The sequence below is a fragment of the Diabrotica undecimpunctata genome, chromosome 1 (genome assembly GCF_040954645.1).
Source record: "Diabrotica undecimpunctata isolate CICGRU chromosome 1, icDiaUnde3, whole genome shotgun sequence".
In the NCBI taxonomy this organism is placed as follows: domain Eukaryota; kingdom Metazoa; phylum Arthropoda; class Insecta; order Coleoptera; family Chrysomelidae; genus Diabrotica; species Diabrotica undecimpunctata.
The window spans coordinates 50,891,482-50,914,089 of record NC_092803.1 but is presented as its reverse complement, the minus strand read 5'-3'; the positions used below and the strand labels follow the sequence as shown (position 1 = coordinate 50,914,089).

The window sequence follows — 22,608 nt, the reverse complement described above, 5'->3', positions numbered from 1 at the left end:
TTCTAAGATTTTAACTATATGAAGTCATAAATGAACATCGCCGATAAAATAGTAGAGTGCTGTGCATTTGCAGAGTGCAAATAAATACAAGGAGATTTTTCAAAGTTTTTGAAACTAACGTGGATTACATAACAGGGAGAGGCTCTGGCAAGCCTTCTTTTCCATATATACAGCAATAGGGAAGCCTTTATTATAAGATATATACGTTATAGGATAGGGATATACTTTAATAAATCAATACAAAGTATGGCAGACGCTGAAGATCTGGACCAGATCGCTCGTACTGACCTAAATCAATCGTTTGCCTTCTTCATTTATACTTCTTAACTATACTGTCAATAGTTTGTGAAGGATTTTAACTTAATTAATATAACAAATTAATAACATAAATCCAATTCAAACGACATACCCGCATTTCCTAACCTTTCTAAATAATGAATAATAATCATTAGTATATCTGGATACCGCATAATACGCTAATAAATGTGGGTTAAATTCTTCTTCTTCTTCTTAGTCGTTAACCTGATGCAGGTATCGTGATATCATGAAGCTATTAACTAAATTTCCCAATGTTCCTCCACGTTTTTCTATCTTCTGCCATTCTAGCACATTCTGACAATGGAGCGCCAATGGTGGGTTAAATATGTTAATGGAAAAAGAATGTATGACTTGTACACATTTCTAAAATATAGGTCAAACTGACAACATGTGTATGTTCTCAAAAGACCTTCGTCTTACAAGTTACAAATACCTCATAGAAGAGTGATCGTCTACACAAAATACATTAAAAAAACAAAAGACCAACGCCTCTGATATAAGGGTGAAAATACTTTTAAAGTTGTAAAAATCACATTTAAAACATATATAATACAAATAGACTGAGCATTGCAATACGGCGTCGTTCCCCCAGTGTGACAGAGAAAACGGAGGCAAAGCAGTTCCTGCATCTCTTTCTAATGTGACGGATTTCTTGATTCAAGACCTAAATGACCAATGAGAAGGTCACGTGGTCGATAAACCCGACCCATTAGAAAAAGATGCAGGGACTGCTTTGCGTCAATTTTCTCTGTCGTACTGGAGGAACGGTAATGTATTGCAGCGTTGAGTCTATTTGTATTATATGTCTATAATTTAAAAGGTGCTTGGTATATACATGACGGACTCGTTGAAACAGATGATTTCCCTCGTTTCAACGAGTCAGCCATTGGTATACCAAGTACCTTATAAATGTGATTTCTACAATTTTAAAAGGGTTTTCACCCTTATAATAAAGGTGTTGGCCTTCTACTGTTTTTTAATACGTTTTGTGTCGACAATCACTATTCCATGAGGTATTTGTAATTTGTAACCTATAAGACGAGGCTCTGAAGATAGCATGTTACATGCCGAAAGTACTCGGTTCATTTTAATAAAAAATTTTACACACTATCAAGTTTTTTGAGAACACACACCTGTTGCCAGTTTGACCTAAATATGTTAATGACTATCAACTTCCTAATTTTCTTTTAATACGAAATATTTTTGGTATATAAATATTGTAATATTTAAATTAACGAAAATATAATGGACAAAAAAGACCAAAAATAGACAAAAGAAAGCAGTATTAAGAACATAGTATACAATTTACCTGCAAACATTTCTTCTAATTTATTTTCTACCTCTACGAAATCTGTAGTGGTTTTCTTGACAGCCGGAGTAACCACAGGAGGTGGAACAGGAGTACCTACGGATGGAACAAGTGTACTAGAATCGTGAACACTTTCCAACAACACAACAGTCAGATTGTCTTTCGTCTTAATCTCATTCGTATCTAATAACACTTCAGTCAAATTTTCTTTGACTGATATGTGGCTTTTATCTGATAACACATCAGTCAGATTGTCTTTAGTCTTTATCTGACTCATATCCGAAAGCAATCCAGTCAGATTTTCTTTCACTTCGACGTGACTTGAATCCGATAAGACAGCAGCCAAATTTTCTTTCGCGTTTATATTACCCGTATCTGATAAAACTTCAGCCAGATTTTCCTTGGTCTTTATAACGCTAACGGATATAGGTTTAGCAGGCAGTTCCGGAATTAGCTCCTCTTTGGTACCATCCAATACCTTTTGCTGCCTCAGCTCCTTTTCTTTTAGACTCTCTTGTACCATCGCTGCAATATCATCGATAGTTTCTGATTCCGAAGAAGTTTTACGTCGTTTGGTCGAGGATATCAAGTCTTCCAAGTCACTGGGGGATTCCTCCTTGTCGGTATTCTTGTTGCCTTCCAACATCTCGCCCATTATGCTGATGGGGTCTTTTTCTTCCACCCGTACTACTTCTTTAATGGAAATTTCCGCTAAAATAAGAATAACTGATTGAGACTGAGTGATTAGTTTTTGATTAATTGTATGACAGGTTAAAAAAATGTCACTGTACCTTTAATTAATCGAGATAAATAAATCAGTGTCAACTGTTATGATATTACTGTTTCATAAATCTTTTAAAATTCATAAAAGATAGAAAATACTATTTTTTTTAGGATAAAGGGAACCATGGTCTAATGCAAGAAAAGACAAACTATGTACACGGATGAATATCTATGTCCATAAATTATGGGGATGAAGAAACTCTGATACTCTTGATCTCTATCCCCTTTGTCCACTTCTTTCGTGTTCATTTTTCATTGCTCATAGCATCCCTTACAGTCTTAGTCCTTTCCGAAATCTTAAGATGTTGATTCAAGTTAGGAAATTCTTTTTCTAGTTTGTTTCTTTAAATAAGGAGCCAGGGAATTTTTAAAACATGTCAACGGCATTATCCTCAGCTTGCTACTTCCTTGACTAGTTTTAATATTTTAGCTAATCTTCTATGCATGCAATTACCTTTTTTACTGTAAATACAAACGATTTTTCCGATTTTCCTCCCTAAATACATAAATTTATTTATGTATTTACATTGTACAAAATCATTGAAGCAGTATGTAATACAATCTCTACGTTAGACACAAACCTTACAAACCGTAAAAATCAGCTCTTATTAAATGAACCCTTTCGCTCACTGCATCCACAAATATGGACATACATTTTTACGCGCTTAGTTGTACGAAATTATAATAGTATGACTGTTTGCTCATGTTGTCCACGTTGGAGGACCTCTAAATATTCCATATTTATGCACTAGACCCCAACTGTTTGCAAGTAGAAGAAATGATTGGAAAAGTTTTAGTAAGATTCATTCACAGACATCTATACCGTGCAAAGAAAAGTAATTTATTTTTAGACTCGGTGACACCCACACTTGTAAAAACTATTATATGTTAGAAAAGGTGCATTTTTGTGGAATACAAAGTGTCACAAGTGGAATAAATTGATTGTTGGCTTTTTATTCTTACTGAAAAGTGACGTCTTTATTTGTGGACTGTGGGAGTAAACGGGTTATTCTAGAGTTAGTAAATATAACCTAGTCCATTTATACTACTTGTTGAAATAAACATATGTTTGTAATATTTCAGTAGCCAACATGGACTTAAGCGACCTTTGACCCATGAGCAGCTGCTTAATATAATAGAAAATCTTTCAGATATTGAATTTTGAGTAATATAAACAACTAATAATTATATTTATTTTTAGTAGAAACTGGAGAAGAAGATTTACTAACAGGAAATGGTGGTCCAAATAAACTAAATATTGATGATGAACCTCTCGCAGTAGAAGGGGAGCCTGTGGACCCTGTGGTCGTTGCAGCTGAAGTTAAGACCAGGGCTCATGATTACCTTAGAAATAATCATCTCACCCCTAAGAATGATATCAAATGGCGTACTAAAGTGAGATATCTCACTCCACCCATCCAGTGGTTTGTAGGAGATGTAACGCTAGTTGTAGAATTAAAGAGCCCTTATGCTATCTTCTGCAAGTACTTTACAAGAGATATATTTGCACGTATGGCAGAGTCTACAAACCTGTATGCTGTAAAGAATGAAATACGATTTTCCCCAACAACTGTAGAGGAAGTGCAAATTTTTGTTGGTATAAATATACTTATGGGAAATTTACATTATCCTAGAATCCAATTGATGCAAAATTACGAGTGCTCAAAATTGCTGAGAGTACGTCTTTGAATGGATTTGAATAGATTTTGTGAATACAACATTTTGTGAATATAATGGATGACATTAAGCATGAGGACATGATTTGGAAAGTTCGTCCTAAGTAATAAACAATACGCACTCGTTTATTGTCACTTCCATCGGAGACAAATCTGTCGATTGATGAACAAATAGTGCCGTTTAAAGCAGGGTTGTCCAACTGGCGGCCCGCGGGCCGCATCCGGCCCGCGAGGCTATTTGTTGTGACCCACGTAAGATTTTCGAAAAGCATATACTTTCTTTAAATGCTGCCACTGTGAAAAAAGATTTTTTAATTTATTTTATATTTCATGGTTTAGCAGTGTTTTTACATCACAAGTACTGTACCGCGTGCCGCTTCGCGGACGTGTAACGAACACAATCGTCCTCCACCACTATGACTGATGACAACTGCACTGATTACTGCGCATCACAGTTCACGCAGGCCACACCTCCCACTGCTTACCATCCGTCGCCACAGGGCCAGAAGCCATCGTGCCAGTGTGCTACCATAGTATAAAAAAGAACTGACACGTAGGCTAGTCGGCTGATCTATTACGTTGCTAGTGAACAGTGAACTGCATTCCTCAACAAATACGTTTCATCTGACACAACTGAACTGGAAGAGAAGTTTAAGGATCCAGAATTCTTAAGACAGTTAGCTTTTATAACAGATCTGACTAATCAACATGTTAAACTTGAGTCTTCAAGGAAGAAACCAGACGGTTTCAGATTTGATCGGAATGATAAACGGATTCCGGAATAAGCTGAACATGTTTAAACGTGCTTTGGAAAAGAACAAGCTGACACACTTCTCTAGCTGTCTGCTATTTTCATCCTGCATTTCACAAATTGAACAAGTTATTGATGAATTCAATACAAGATTTGAAGAAATTGAAAGTCGCAAAAGCAGTGTACTACTTTATAATAACCCTCTTGGAGCAACCATTGATGATCAACCACCCAACTTACAGCTTGAGTTATGTGATCTTCAAGCAGACATGTTCCTAATCACCAGACAAGAAAAGGGACCTGAATTTTTCAAATTACTGTCAAAGGAGAAATTCCCAAACCTGCGAGATTTTGGACTGAAAATGACGTAAATGTTCGGAAGCACATATACATGTGAAAGTGCCTTTTCCTCCATGAAATACATAAAAAATAAAAACAGAAGCAACCTTACCGATTCTTCCTTACGTCATCTTATGAGAGTGTCTACAACTGAACTGGAGGTGGATACATCTTTTTCGTTGCTTTTGCAATGTTTGTCTTGATTATTGAAAAGTGTTAACAATAAATTTCCGTTTATAAAAAAATGTAGTTGTTGAGCAATAAAAGAAATAATACTCTTTTTTGTTTTAATTATTTTTATACCTCACTTTATTTTGTTATTACTTGTAACAAAATTATTATATGGCCCGCGACAACATCAAAGGTTTTAGTTTTGGCCCTTGAGGCATTGCAAGTTGGACACCCCTGGTTTAAAGGTTCACTCAATGTGAAGCAATATATAAAAAACAAACCAAATCCATGAGATATAAAAATATTTACAATCTGCGGTGCAAGTGGGCAGATGTTCGATTCTATAATTTACGAGGCAGCTAAAACGGAATTGGATCGAACACAAAAGATAGTTTTTTGACAAGGTGCGGTTGTCGTTTTGAAGCTGTGTGATCGCATCACACAGGATACAATTAGGATTACAATTTGTCAATGGGAGGTGTTGACAAATTCAATTTCTTACTAACATTGTACAGGTTTGTACCTTATTAGGTCACGCAAATGGACGTTACGAATGTTCACACATGGTATAGATTTAGCCTGTACGAATTCCTGGCTCGAAATTAGAAGGCAAGCAACAAATTTGCAAATACCAAAGAAAATAATCTTAGTAGTAATTTTTGTTCAAAATTACCATTTGAATAATATACGTAAATATGAAAAAATTTAAAGTTCAACCAGCAATCCTTCAGAAATAACATAACACAAATAAAACAAAAACAACCGGATTGTAAGGACACGAAGAGGATGGAAAGTTCAAAGATTAACAAGATATATCCTAAGATCAGGGAAAACATAGAAAAATACCTATATAGATAATATGGATGAAATAGGCAGAATAAAGAAACCAAACACAAAAGAAATGTTAGTTAATGTTTGTATTTTGGGTACGATTTCCGAAGTGGAGATTGAAACGTCAATTAACTTTTTTAACCTTCAATTGTGGTATATTCCCATTAAAATAGTAATTAATAACAAGTGAGAAGGTACCTATACAATTTTTAAAATAATCTTTTTTGAAAACGATTTCCAGAATGAAAATCGAAACGTCAAACAGCAGTTAAAAATGTAATTTTCATTACAAACAATAATAACAATATTATATTTTATTGGTAAACTTACATTGATAAAAGTAATTTTGCAACATTCAAGTAATTTTTACGCATTTACTTCCACTTACACTCAAAAACACTTATACATCTCTCGTGCCGAATAATAACTAAGTAATAAAGCAAAAATGATCATTAACTATTTGGTAATTGCTTTACTATGAAATATGAAACATTCACATCGGTACTGATCGCCTTGCCAGATAATTGATAATGAAGCGTGAGTTTTTGCCTTGGTAATATTTTATTAAAGCTGTATTTTTGAATGTTGTGTAGACTGAGATTACTGTGAGTCATCACGTTGAAGTAAGTAAATAAATAATAAATCGACGTTTATATACAGAGGAATTGACAATACTCATACGTCACGGATCTACGATCATGTTATAAAAAACATCTTTTCTCTGCCAGATAGGCAATTGAAACGTCAAAAACTTAACTGTTTTGAAGCATTTTCTTGTGGCATTTTAATACTGTTTACTATTTTTAATGAAAATTAATAACAATTTTAGTTTAAAAACAGTTTTTTTTTATATTTATTCTGATCGAAACGTATTTTCGACTGAAATTGTTGTTTAGTCCCAAAAAATAAAAATATTCAGAGCATTATTAAATGTGACAATTCCGAAATAATTTTTAAAAAGTAAAAAACCCTTATTCTTGGGTAGAATATGTAAACTGCGAGGCTTGTTAATGATATAGGTTAATATTAAATAAACAATAATACCTCACATAATGACGGTATTAGATTTTTGTTTCGATGCAGTGCAGCGACAAGCCGCTTATACGTATTTCGACCTCTTTAGGTCTCTTCAGAGCGGTATAGCCACTGCTCTGAATCCAAACAAAAATCTTTAACGTCCTAGACAATAGTTATCAAAATAACTATATACGGACGTAACTACGCCATCTAAAAACAAAAAGAAATCAAACGATTTCTACCTGGCGAAACCGAATTCAAATTTTTACCACTGTGACTACTAAAACTTGCAAAGCAAACAGCTTGAAAAATTACTCGGCAAGGGAATCTAAAAATTACATTCTACATGCCGTTCATCATGGTCAAAATTCCTAGTGAATTCAGTTTCTGGTACTCCAAACGGAGTAAAGTTACTTTACTTTTCGGGATGCGGGTAGCGGGTAGGAACTCCTTTGGACAGTCCTACCAGGGAAAATGAATCAATCCCTACCCTCCGCAGATTCCAGGTGTTTTCTGACCCGGGAAACTAGTATCTGCTTAGGGTCCCTTGTCCAGGGTCACGGATGAAGTCCACAACGGCAGCCACGGTGGAGACGAATACCTTCGGTACGGTGTGGATGGCGGAAGTGGCAATCCCTTGATTTTAGGGATTGTATAAAATCACTCACCAACCCGTCTAGCCAGCGTGGTGTTTTAAGGCTAAAAAACCTCCTAACAGGAATATGGCGATATCTAAAAGAAAAGGAATGGGTCCCCAGGTGGGTAGACCATACAGTAATGGCAAATCCCACTCCTTTGGAAAAAAGGACAGCTTCATGGAATCTGGGGGAAGCAAAAAATCGCTAAAAACCACACGATTGAACATCGCAACTCTAAATATAAGGTCCTTAAGCAAAGATGAAGAAGTCTACGAACTCGAAGAAGATATCAAGGACTTAAAATGGGACATAATTGGTCTAGCAGAGGTAAAAAGAAAAATGAAGAGTGCATAACACTAGAGTCCGGTAACATCCTATATTATACAAAGGGCGAGAACAAAGCCTTGATGGCGTAGGATTTCTAATTTCCAATGAATATGCACATAAAGTAGAGCAATTCGTAGGAATATCTGAAAGAATTGCAATGATTAGGCTAAATGTAAACGAGAACATCTCCCTGAAAATTATTCAAATATACGCTACAACCACAGCACATCCCGATGAAGAGATAGACGAATTTTATGAGAAAATTGCAGAAACTAGCACGAATTATCACAGCAAGTATACGATGATAATAGGAGACTTCAACGCTAAGATCGGACAACGACTTGAAAAAACCGAAAACTATATGGAACAATTCGGCTCTGGAGTTAGAAATGAGAGAGGAGAAACCTTGGTTAACTTCCTATAAGCCCACAAATACTATGCAATGAACACATTCTAAAGAAAAAACCTCAAAGAAAGTGGACGTGGCTATCCCCAGACGGAAAAACTCGGAACGAAATAGATTACATACTGTGTAACAAAGCAGATATCATACAGGACGTAATAATAATAAATACGGCGTCAGTAAGTAGCGATAACCGAATGGTTAGAGCAAAATTAGATATAAAACATAATAAGAATAAAAATAAATTTAGAAAAACTTGGTATATAGATACAGATAAACTAAAATCTCATACAGAACAATATAAAAGCAAGTTAAAACCCGCGAAAGTATTAAATCTAGATAAAATTAGCTTAAATGAAATCAATGAAGTCATAACAAAAGAACTATTAAATAGCTCTAATAATATTAATAGCTCTTAAACTAATAAAAAGCTCAGAAGTGGCAACCCCTAATAGAAAACGAAAATCCAAAATAAGTGTAGAATCACAAAACATGCTGAAACAAAGAAAAGATCTTCTGAGACAAAACAAAAGAGACATTGCAGAATTTAAGGAACTTAATCGAGTAATAAGAAAACAGATAAAAGAGGACATTAAAAAACATCAAGAAGACCGTATAGAACAAATCATAGAGAAAAACCGAAGTCTCAAATGCACCAAACCGAAACTAGGAAATAAAACATAATAACCATCAAAAATGAACAAGGACAACTAGAAAAAAGTAAATCTGATATAGCAAACTCAATTGAAAAGTTCTACGCCGATCTCTATCGTTCCAGAAACGATCCCCCTAACTCCTCAAAACAGAACTTGAAAAGGCAGATAACAAATGTCAACTCAGAAGTGATGCCCGAAATAAGCCACGAAGAAATAGAAAGAGCAGTAAAAGAAATAAAAAGGAATAAAGCTCCTGGAAGCGATGGAATCCTAGCAGAAATGCCGAAGAAAGGCGGAGAAGAAGCCATCACATATCTAAAAATACTATTTAATAAATGTCTATTCGAAGGCAACATACCCGAACAATGGAATACTGCTAAAACAATACTAATACACAAAAAGGGAGACACCACAGACCTGAAAAATTATCGACCAATTTCACTTCTTTCACAACTTTACAAAAACCTTTACAAATATTATTACAAACAGGTTAACAATTAAATTTGACGGATATCAACCAGTAGAACAAGCCGGATTTAGAAAGGGGAACAGCACCTGTGACCATCTATATACTTTGAAAATCCTAATAGAAAAGACTAACGAATACAATCTCCCATTATGTCTGGCTTTTATATATTAGGAAAAAGCTTTTGATAGCGTAGAACTGTGGGCAATAGAAGAAGCATTAGTCAACAACCGGATCGACTCCAGGTACAGAATATTAATACATAATATTTACGAACAAGCTGAAATGATAGTGACGTTGGGTAATGGAATCGAAACAAGACCAGTAAAAATCAACCGAGGCGTAAGACAAGGAGACACAATATCTCCAAAATTATTTACAGCTACCCTAGAAGATATCGTCCAAGTCAATAGACTGGGAAAATAAGGGAATCCCTATTAACGGAAGATATTTGAACCATCTTAGATACGCAGATGATGCAGTACTAATAGCCGACACGTGGAATGCACTGAATACGATGATTGAGGAGCTACACACAGAATCCCTAAAAAAAGGACTGCAAATGAATTTTAGCAAAACTAAACTAATGTCAAACAATGACAAACCTACGATAAAGGTCCAAGGGATAGAGATAGAACACGTAGATGAATATACATATCTGGGTCAAAATGTCAAGGTAAGCAAAGAAAATCAGACTACCGAAATAAGCAGACGTGTAAGAATGGGATGGGCAGCATTCAGAAGACTCACAGAAGAATACATACTTAAAAATAAAAATATATCTCAAAGACTGCGAACCAAAGCTTTTAAATCCTGTATCCTACCTGTACTTACATATGGAGCTCAAACCTGGACATTCACTAAAATAAACATGGAGAAGATCAGAAAAACTTAGAGAGCTATGGAACGACAGATGCTGGATATCTCACTCAAAGACCATAAAACCAATGAAGACATTCGTAATAGAACAAAAGTAAAAGATGCTGTCGAACAGGCAGCTAAACTGAAATGGAAATGGGCTGGACATAAAGAACGTCTTAAGGATGGCCGGTGGAATAAAGAAATCGGGAATTGGCGACCATATGAAGACAAAAGATCACGAGGAAGACCGCAAATGCGCTGGGGCGACGATATTAAAAGAACTGCAGGACGAATGTGGAAACGTCTTACAAACAACAGAGATGAATAGCGATAATTCTCGAGTTTTCAAAATCAATTTTGTGACCTGTGTGAAGATGATCCTATTTTGGATTCTACAATTTGTTTGGTCTATATAGGATCGGGGGCAGTCTGCACAAGGAATTTCATGAACTCCGTGTTGTTCATTTGGAATGTTGTCTTTGATTGATCGGACAAGAGATGAAAGTTTTTGTTAGGGGGTAAATATTGTCGTTATTCCTCTTGATTTAAAGATTTTGTCGATTTTGTCAGTGAGACCTTTTTAAGGAATGTAAGGAAGAAAAGCTTTCGTATGATGAGGGTCTGAGTCCTTGGGTTGAGATTGAGTGGGAGATTGATGTCTGTGGATGCTTCTATTTATGTGATTTTCGCGGTAACCGTTTTGGATGAGGGCTTGTTTAAAACTAGAGAGCTCAGCGGGTTTACTTGCATCATCGCAAAGGCGTATTGATCTGGAGACAAGGGTATTAGTGACTGAATCAATTTGTGAAGGTGGATGATGAGAGTTGGCATGCAAGTAACGATTGGTATGTGTGGGTTTCCAATAAACAGAGTGATGAAAACCTTTTGATTGGTTTTATTTTATGATACGGTAACGATGTTTCCACCTCCATCGTGAATTCATTCAGATGGGTTTGAAAAAACACCAATGCATCCCTGCCATAGGGCCTGATCCATGAGGCCTTATTGAGAATATATCATCTACATATCTCACAAATACAGTGGGTTTTAAATTTTGTTTAGAAATAATATTTGTTTCAAAATCTTCCACAAATATATCGGCTAATAATGGAGATAAATTTTAGATAAATTAAGAGAATTTTACTCTCATCATGGCATGTGGTTGTCTTTTTAAAGACCAATCACATACTATGATTTTTTCTGACGGATATTCTCAAGTTAAAGTTGAATTCATGTAAATGGATATTCATATAAATAAATGAATCTTACAATAAAGTCGTCACAGGAACGCAACTCAGCAATATTGGCAATACAATTATAAAGTCGTCTACTTTAAAAGTTATAATATATGTCTGAATTGGCAATATACACGAAGATAAAATTAAATTATTAGAAGAATTTTTCACAAAGTAACAAAAAACAAAGTTTGATTAATTTATTATTTGTATTTTAAGAACGATTTCTGAAGTGGAAATTGAAAAGTCAATAAACTTATTTTAACCTTCAATTGTGACTTATTCCCATTAAAATAGTAATTATTTTAAAATACCACAAGAAAATAGCTTCAGGACAATATTAAGAAAAGCAAATGTAACTCGTTTCAAAAATTAACTGTTCTAACAAATATATTTTGAATTTAAAAAATTATTTCAAAAAATTGTAAACTGTTTTTTATATATGAAAATATCATTGTTGGAAATTAAAAAAATATTTATCGGAGGAGGCGCGATTTTCAGCATTGGAACCCATACTAAAAAAACATGGCCACCCTACGCCTAATTGAAATGGACTCATATGTGCAACCCATTCATCATTTGTCTTCTGAATTGACAATTTCGACGTGCATTAGAATGAGAATAGTATGCCGATCAACTTACATCGAATTTTAGTGATAAAGATTTGGTGATTTAGCAACATTTGTAGGCCAGAATTGTGGAATGCCAATTGCTAATTAAGACTGCTTAATTATCATAGAAATTGCTTTAAAAAATATCAAGTCATACAAAAGGTTTTTACCTCCCGTATAACCTTGTGTAAATTTAATGATAAAATATCGAAATGAAAATGACGAAAATCAAACTTACCGATTTCTGTCGCTTCTTCTATCCTCTCGTCATCCTTCGATACTCGAATTGTTTTACTGGGTTTCCGTTTCCGCCGAGACTTCGCGCTATCTGCACTATTATCGTCATTGCTATTTGTCGACACTGTGTCCTCATCTTTGGATACAGCCATCACTGGTACATTGTTAATACTGCTAGAGTTACTATTTTCATCGAATCCGCTCGTCGTCGTTTGGACGATGACACTGACGGGCTTGTCTGCAAATATAGAAGTAACTTCGGTTTCTTGGGACTTACTGGGTTTGTCTTCTTGAACATTAACTACTTTATCTAGTGTGGGATTGAGCCTTTCTAATATAGAATCTACCCTAACGTTAGACCGTTTTTGAGAGGTTTTTACAACCTCAGGAGTGATAGAGGGAAATAGACCTTGCGCGTTTGTAGGAAAAAGTTTCAAGCCAGGACTGGCTGGCTTAACGATTGGGCTAGATGGTTTCAACCCCGGACTAGCCGATTTGGGAACAGGACCTGAAGACACTATATTTTGATTAAGATTCCTAGCAGTAGAAAATAAACTGGAGCTAGCGGAGAAAAGACTCGAGGCAGTTGATATCTGTGCAGGACTTGAGGTTTTGGGATATGGAACAGATCTTATACTCGGACTTGATGACTTCAATCCAGGACTTATGGATTTTCTATTGGGACTAGATTGTAGAGCGGGACTGGTGCTCTTCGTGAGCTCAACAGCTTGTATGTCCAAAGCACTGGGAAGTAAACTGTTTATTTTGTTAGTGTCTCTAACACTCAAACTGATTGGAACTGGAGCTAATTCGCCGTTTTGATTGCCATTTCTTGCCAGGCTTAGATCAACACAGTCTCTGGGAAACAGGGATTCATTTTTGAACATTTCACTGAGGACGTGGCTGTGAGGGTAGTTTTTTAAGGCTTCCGTCGTTGGGGTGTGCCATGTCGGTTGGTGGAGCATGGAATGCTCATTTGACATATGTGCTAGCTGGGGCTGTCTTGGAAAGAAATTGGGCACCTGCAAGATAAAAATGTAAAATTATAATTTAATTAAAATTTATTTTAGAGTAACATAACTTGATTGTTTTACCACAAATATTTCTATCTTTGCATTATTCAATTCATATGTATTTTTTATAGTTTACCAACTTAAATAAATTGAAAAAATAATGACAAATTGGCACGAGGTGGAACTTAACTTTATTTCATTAAAAAACAGAAGTTACCTGCAAATGATTCCATGCTGTGTTTCCTAGATTTGATCCCGGTACCTGCCGGTTATGTGGGTGATGAGGTGGACCACCAGACATGTTTGAAGCGAAGTTAAATTCGGGATGTGGATCTCACCGTTAGTAATCCATGATTCAATCAGGTTGCATATCTATAACAAAAAGACACTATTTAAAAAAAATCATTTAAGGTGCTTTAAAATTAATATTGAATAAAAAATCATTGATTTCTGAACATTTCGTTGTAAATTTCTCTCATTGCCTATTCTTGCAATTCACAAACTAGTTTTTTTTTAATTTTTTTAATTCCATGAATACTCCAGTCGTCAGAGACGAAAATGCCACTGAACCTCTAAAAATTATACGAACAAGCTGAGTTTTGTTGAGAATGTCAATTTTGAGACCCCAAAAATATGCAAAAAAGTTTACCACTCCTACCCTCCAGTTTCTCCATAAAATCGATTTACAAAGAATCTGTGCGGCGTAGAAAAAATGTTTAAAATAAAAAATGTAGCTGAGATAATTTTAAACAAAAATATTTATTAGCACCTTTTGTGTAAAATGAACCGTTCTCTCAAAAACCACGCTTGAAGCGACCGGCGATTTTGAATGTGAGTTACGCGCGCGAAATCAATTTTAAATAAAATTTGTATTAACAAGACATAAAAAATCGATATCTTTTGATCAGTGTGTCCTATCGACAAAAATCAAGATGTGTTTTAAAGAGTGTAGCTTTCGTATGCAATTTTTGTATTTTGCCGCAAATGAAGTCAGTTTTTACAAAGGTGTTAAAATAAACGTTGCGAGATTTTTGCCATTTTTTATGATTCTATGAGATCAAAAAAATGTATAACGTTCATTAACCGGTAACTATGGAATTTTCATTGTTAGGGCCTAGTCTTCAAAACCTATAGCTTGATATTTCGGTTTTGAGTTTTGGTAAAAAATTTGAAGCATTTGAAATATGCCCAAAAGGCTGAATTTTAACTTTCACATTACAAACTATGTAAAACTTTTAAGACTACTTTTAAAAGTACATTATTCGAAACTATCTAACTTCAGCTACAAATTCCACCCAATACAGTCTTCGTGGAGGAATTTCTCGTGACGTGCGATCATTTGTAATGTAACACTTTAAATTCTGTGTTTTTTAGGCCTATTTCAAATGCATCATATTTGTTGCAAAAACTCAAAATCGAAATTTCATGTTATAGGTTTTAAAGATTCAGAAATGAAAATCTTTTTAAAGATTCAGACATTAAAAATCGCCAGTCGATTCAAGCGTTGTTTCTGAGAAAACGGTTAATTCTACGCAAAAAGTGTTAATAAATATTTTTGTTCAAACTTAGCTCAGCTACATTTTTTATTTGAAACATTTTTTCTACGTCTTACAGATTGTTGGTAAATCGATTTTTTCCGTTTTTCCCTCCCTGCGAGTGGAATTTTAGGGGGAAACTGGGGGTAGGAGTGGTAAACTTTTGTGCATTGGGGTCCCAAAATTGACATTCTCACCATAATTTAACTTGTTTGTAAGATTTTTAAAGGTCAAATCTCTGACGACTGAAATAAAATTTGTATTAGGCATTGAAATAGATTTACCAATAATTACTATGTCTACTGCCATTTTTGGTAATGCCTTTAATCATCATAGTTGGAACGAGTTACTTTCAGCATCTTGTTTCACCCCATATATCCACCTGTGTTCTACCCCATTTTCTTGTACCCACCGGTAGCATAGTTAAATTATTTTTAAATTTGATTCTAGTGCCTGGGCTACATGTCATACCCATTCTAGACGGATATGTTTCATTGTAGTATTTTTTTTTCCTCTGAATTTCTGCCTGTATATGTTATGTAGCCCACAGTTGTATCTGCGCCTCAATATTCCGTTTTCACAAAGATTATGGAAGGGATGGAGGATATATAATGGGAGATAGATAGGATTCGGATTTCGTAGATCCATTCACATGTAAGAATCGGGACAATCAGCCTCCTATACAGTTTAATCTTGTTTATTTTTGAGGATAAATGTTTGTTAGATAAATAATATATGATATGTCTCATAGTGATACATCTATATATGATACAAAAGAACCTGGATCCAAACGACATTAATACAATACGTGAACTCTACTGGAACCAAAACGCCTCTGTCAGAACTGAAATGGGTGATACTGAAACCATAAACATCCAAAGAGGAGTTAGACAAGGTTGTATACTAGCACCATTATTATTCAACTTGTACTCAGAGGACATCTTTGCACATGCTCTAGATGAAGCACAAGAAGGAATAAAAGTCAATGGAAAAATCGTGAGCAATATCAGGTATGCCGATGATACAGTACTGATTGATGGCAGTGAAGAAGAACTACAAATTCTGTTAACCAAAGTAGTGCGAGAAGGAGAACTATACGGCCTTAAGGTGAATGTAAAAAAACCAAAACAATGGTAATTTCAAAAAACACACACCAGTTATAAACATACTAGTCAACAACAATCAGGTTGATCAAGTGAAAAAGTTTAAGTATCTAGGCTGTTGGATACATGAAACCTTAAAACAAGAACAAGAGGTTAAATGTAGAATAGAACAGGCAAGAAACACCTTCTTAAAGATTCGACAGTTACTCACTACCCGTAATCTTGATTTGTCCCTACGATACCGCATGATAAAGTGTTATGTATATAGTGTACTATTACACGACGTGGAAGCTAGGACGTTAACAGTCAGCTCGTTACGACGTTTAGAGAGCTTTGAGATGTGGGTATTTCGTCGTATGCTGAAAATTCCATGGACCGACCGCGTTAGAAATGAAGAAGTTTTAAGGCGTATGAATAGAGAACGTGAACTCACAGAAATTGTCAAGAAGCATAAAACGTCTTATCTTGGACACATATTTAGATACGACAGGTATAACTTCCTTCAGCTTATTATAGAAGGGAAAATAGAAGGCAGACGCGGCCCGGGTAGACGACAAATGACCTGGCTGCGCAACATCAAAGATTGGACAGGATTAGACTTTCAAAGTTTAATAAGGAAAGCCCAAAATAGGGAAAACTTTGCAGAGGTCATCGCCAACCTTCGCTAAGAAGACGGCACCTAAAGAAGAAGAATAGTGATACATCTTTTTATTTCTCCTATGTTGTTTGGGCGATCGATACTTGTGCCCAGATTGACGGCTTTTACGTTTTCAAAGTTTTGGTTATTCCTAATGAGATCTGCATTAACATTTCCAGCTTTGCGTGCGTGCGTGTGTATGTTTTAGACGTTATTCACTTGTTTTAAGTTTGTTTTACATGTAGTCGCATTTCGCATTCTTGTGACTGTGAACTTTAGTAGCTTTACATTACCAAAATATGCTTTGTCTCATGCTATAATTCTTTTTGAGATTTCTTGACTCACTTTATTGTCTGAGTCAATTTGTGATCCTAGATATGTGAAATTAATAACTTCTAGAGTTAAAATCTGCAGAGGTGACGTTCCGAGAGTTTCACTTTTCAAGAATTTGGTATCAAGTAAAAGATTTGTCAACGGCCTGGCCTGAACTCTGCCTGTATTTTACTAGACAGGCTTCAATCTCTCATATAAGATATTGTTCTGATGCTATTTTCTTGTGAAATTTAACATTACATATTTACTATCTTTAAGAGTGGTTTCCGAAGGGGAAAACGAAATGTCAAAATAAACGTATTTTAAACTGAAATTGTAGTTATTTTCCATTAAAGATAGTAAATCTCTTGTAGACATCGGTGAGAAAGGTCATTCCTCGATATTTATCGCACTCCAGTTAGTTTTCCTTTTGGTGCAATGGGCATAATAGACCCAACTCCATTCCTCTGGTATTTGTTCCTACAACCAAACTCTACGAACTATGTTGTACGTGGCATTGGTTATCTGTTATCCTCGTGATTAAGATTCGTCCGCTCATTCTCTACATGTATGACATTACTCACGAATTATTTTTTTATATTATGTCTTTTTTCTACTCACTACCGAAATTAAGGCGCTTGTCCATCCAAAATAGAATACCTTAAAAAAAGCGCAATATTATGAAGGACAATAATAGCGTTATTGTTTATTACTAGTTTTCGTATTATAAATTCTGCATGAAAAAATACTGATATTTTGCACTATAAAGGTATGTTCGCAAAGGTTTCCTTACCGAGATACGGGGTGTTGAAAATTTTCTCACAAACTGATAATTTATTTATTGCTCTAAAAGTGAAATTTAGTAGGATTTAATTAAGGGATAGTTATTATACATTTTTTGACATACAATTAAGAATTTTATATTTCGCGCGCATACGGGTAATGGTCTGAATTTTTTAAAGAAAAAATAGTACGCCACTTAAATATTTGAAATAAAAAATGATTTTTTGAATTCCTCGTTTAATTTGTGATAAAAAATCTCTCCTACCTATCTTTAATATAAAGCGAAATTTTTACGCAAAAAAATAAAACATCTCAACGCGTATTTTTCATTTTTTTTTTTTTTCAAATTCAAGCTTTTAATTTGTTATAACATTATTTTTAGTAATTAATTTTTCCTTTATCGCAAAAAATGGAAAATTTTACAAATGTGGTATTGTCAGAATCAGAATACGATCGAAGTAATGAAAGTTCTCGATGATTATATGCTGAGTTGTATCCAGGACGTAGTGTACCCCCATCACAAAATATTAGCTCGTCCACACTAACGTTTGCGCCAAAATGTTACATTTAAGAAACAACTGGATGACTGCGGGCGACCTCGATAAGTAACCGTGCAACTAGAAGAAGCAGTTCTCAAATTAATTGCGGAGTCACCTAAAAAAAGTACCCGAAAAATTGCTAACATATCATGTCAAATTCATAATTTTTAAAATGGCATTTTGTTTACTTATAAGGTTACTTTTGGACGACATTGTATACGAAATTTCCATAACAATCCCTTACGGGCTGAGGACAATACACATGTAATCTTAAAGCTCATTTTCTGAATATAAGTTTTTAGTAAATATATGGCTTGGAGTAATTGATGATCATTTAATCGGGTCATATTGCCTTCCACAATGACTAACAGGCGAATCTTACCTTGGTGTCCTACAGGAATAGTTAGCTACTCTTTTTAAAGAAATTTCTCTACAGTTGAGACAATACTTATAGCTCATGTATGATGGTGCAACAGCCCTTGGATAGGCAAGGATGGTAAAAAACATTGTCCTGCTCGATCGCCTAAATCCTCTTTACATTTGGGGTTTTAAGTCCTTCGTTTATGCCACTCCTATCGAAAACCCAAGGAATCGAATTATAGCCGGCTGTGGGATAATAAGAAATCCACGAGGAATATTTGCACAAATACGACCATCAATGCGGCAAAGAGTTGAATTTTGAGTCGCTTCTAAGGGATATTACTTTGAACATCTGTTGTAGCTTTGCGTCTATTTTGAACATTGTATTATTGTTACTTTCTGTTATTATTCTGGTTTAATGTATTAGATAATGTAGATGTAGATGTTTTATTTTTTTGCATAAAAACGACGAATCATATGAAAAATAAGTAAGAACAATTTTGTGTCACAAATTAAACGAAGAATTTAAAAATGATTTTATTAAAATATCTCAGTGGCATACCATTTTTATCTTTAAAAGAATTCAGACCTTTACCCGTATGCGCGTCAAAGATGAATACAAAATTCTTAATTGTATGTCAAAATGTCACTAAATTTTATTTCTATATCTCAACCGGTTTCACAGCAAATCTCAGTTTGTAAGAAAAATTTCAACACCCTGTGTCTCGGAAGCGAAGCATTTGCACATACATACTTTTGTATAATAAACTGTAACTACTTTTTCATACAGAATCCGCCCCTGAAGTTTGTCGCACTTATTTACTAACTCTCTGTATATTTATATGCTAATTACGAGCATTATATCCATATATAGCATTATCAGTTCTAATTAATATCTTAACTAATTAATTTGTTACATTCTAATTATTCTTATATTGACAGCATACTTTTGACTTAAACATTATAGTTTAATTCATATAAATTTAACGATAGCGCATGTTAAGACTTTCTGAACCAAGTTTTTTATAAGCAAATTATGACTGGACTCGCAGCTTTTTTATTTTTTTCATGGTCATTTTCACATTATCAGTGCAGTTCAGCATTATCAGTACTGTAGTTTTGTATTGTTAGCAGATTAATTTTCCAACAATTCTCATACATGTTCTGCCTATTTCATGAGGATATTACATTTTCTAATAAGTAACTTGACATCCTTATCATTGCATATGTTAGTCTTTGGTTTAAAATGATTTCTTATTTAAATATTATATTTATATGTGATTAAGCCACAATTGATTATAATGAAAATTACATTTTATCATTGTTATTATTTGATGTTTCGATTTCCACTTCAGAAATCGTTTTCAAAAAAAATTAATTTATGAGCTGTTATTATAACCAATAGTTGTTTGGCGGTTATTGTTATTAAAATGGATAGGAAATAACTACAATATCACAAGAACCTTGCAAACAACCAATATATTGAGATCTATTATGTCCAAACCCAAACCTAACACACAAAAGAGATAAATAACTGCATCTATAAAATACCCTGTGTATGCAACAATTCAATCTTGTGGAATAAACCACAAGACCACGAACACTGATAGGATAATACTCCCTACACACGTCCCGACCAAAACACCTGTGGTAAGACATTAAATTTATAAAATAATAAAGATTCATAACAAATCTCGAAAGAATATTTATTATAAATTACATAAATTGTTTATCCACTTTAATTAGTACAATTAGAATCTATAGTAACCCGTAGTAACCTATGGATGTGAAACTTGGGTAATGACGAAAAAAGATGAAGCCCAACTCAGGACATTTGAGAGAAAAATACTGAGGAAAGTATATGGCCCGGTAAAAGAGGAAGATGGCACATGGAGAATCAGGAGAAACGACGAGGTTAATGAGTTAAATGAAGGTTATGACATTGTAAGATTTGTGAAAAGTCAAACGACTGTCATGGCTGGGACATGTGCAGAGACAAAACGATGCAAAAACAACAAAGAAAATGTTACAATGGAAGCCCATAGGAAGGCGAAAAAAAGGAAGGCCCAGAACGAGATGGTTGGATGACATGGAAGACGACCTGAAAACAATGAACATAAGACAATGGAGAAGAAGGGCACAAGAGAGATCTGAATGGAAGGACATAGCCAGACAGGCAAAGACCCATCCAGGGTTATGATGCCAAAAGAAGAAGAATAAGAAGAAGAATCTATAGCACATGTATCTATTGCTAACATGTGTGTCTTGTTTCATATTACTTTCGCTACACTTTAAGTACCCTTGTATACTCAGCAGTTTTGTATAAACATTATTTGATCTAATGATTAATATCTTATATAATCGCAAACATACAATAATATTAGTAGAGTTCAGTCATTCAGTCAACCAGTCAGTAATTGATTCATAGTCGATATTCGTATTTTAATATGTAACGTAATCATATAAATAAGTAATGTCATCTATAAGATATTCATGTGTGTATATAAGTAGTCAATAAATCGATACATCACAGATTTAATAACATATATTCACCAATCCTTCTCTCCAACAATTGTGATCTAGTCCATGATAACATCGCCAGGAGGCGATGTAATCCAATTAGGCATCCATTGTTGGCCAACTTCTTACTCTGACCTCGGACCGCAACACGAATGAGTTAAATCCTGATAGCTGTCTGTTTGTGGATGTTCAGTTTGTGGATGATGCATATTCAAACTCATATCGAAGGAATGAAGCATACAATTCCTGTACCAGTACCATAAAGTCAGAATGAAGCATACAATGCCAAAAGTCATCATCCTTTAGTATCCCTGATTTCATTTATGATTTTGCTATATCCTGATCTAACCATTTGGTATCCTTGATTTTTTACACCCAACTTTTCATGCAAAATTAAAGACTGTAGCTTGTGAGGACCCTGTGGCTTCAACTGTTTTATGGATCTTGATTTGTCAATCATTCATTAGCATACACTGATTTTATCAATAATTTTGGGGGTAGTTACTTTCACTAGACATTCAGTTCATAGATGAACTATGTTCATCCTTTGTGAATATATATGGTCACATTTAAACTCATCCAATTGTTAACAGTTGCAAATGCCACAGCACATGTATCACAAACTACATCCAACTCAGCTTTGACATCTTTAGGTTTTAAGGCTTTTAAATAAAAATGTTTGATTACCTCTTGATCCTTTTGTCTATTTTTTTATAAGACATGTTTTTTTAAAAACAGTATGTTAAACAATCACAGAAAAATAAAGAAAATATGATAAATATAACTGAAACTTTGACAGGTATCTGATGAGAAATTATGTTAACAACAAGTAAAGCATTTTCTATAAGCACAATCTATTTTCTAAGGATTTTTTGAATGACTTAAGTATCTAGATAAGGAAACAGAACAGAAAAAAAGTATATAAAAAGGAACAAAATAAAAAAATTATTTTTAAAAGTAAGAAAAGAAATAGAAATACCTGAAGAAATAGAACATTTTAGAAAGTGACATAGAATTTTTTATAAAGTGAAGCAAATATAAAAAGAATCTAACTCAAGTAGAACATAGAAGATACAAAGAAGATAAGGCAATACAGATTTAGATAAAGAAACAATTAATAAAAATTATTTTTTTATTAATTGTACACTATTTTAAAATTAAAAACAAGTAAGGTCCA

General features: G+C 34.4%; 1 protein-coding gene across 3 annotated transcripts in view; it reads right to left on the bottom strand.

Moving 5' to 3' along the window:
• The window catches only part of LOC140449162 (uncharacterized), a 32,765-nt gene that overhangs the window by 7,762 nt on the left and 2,395 nt on the right, over positions 1–22,608 (bottom strand). For all 3 annotated transcript variants that reach the window (XM_072542315.1, XM_072542330.1, XM_072542322.1), the window contains exons 2-4: positions 13,860–14,014; positions 12,631–13,651; positions 1,628–2,338 (exon numbers count right to left, since the gene is read on the bottom strand). In XM_072542315.1, the coding sequence (XP_072398416.1) occupies positions 1,628–2,338; positions 12,631–13,651; positions 13,860–13,943 (1,816 nt within the window). In that variant the 5' untranslated portion in view covers positions 13,944–14,014. The remainder of the gene's footprint in view (positions 1–1,627; positions 2,339–12,630; positions 13,652–13,859; positions 14,015–22,608) is intronic.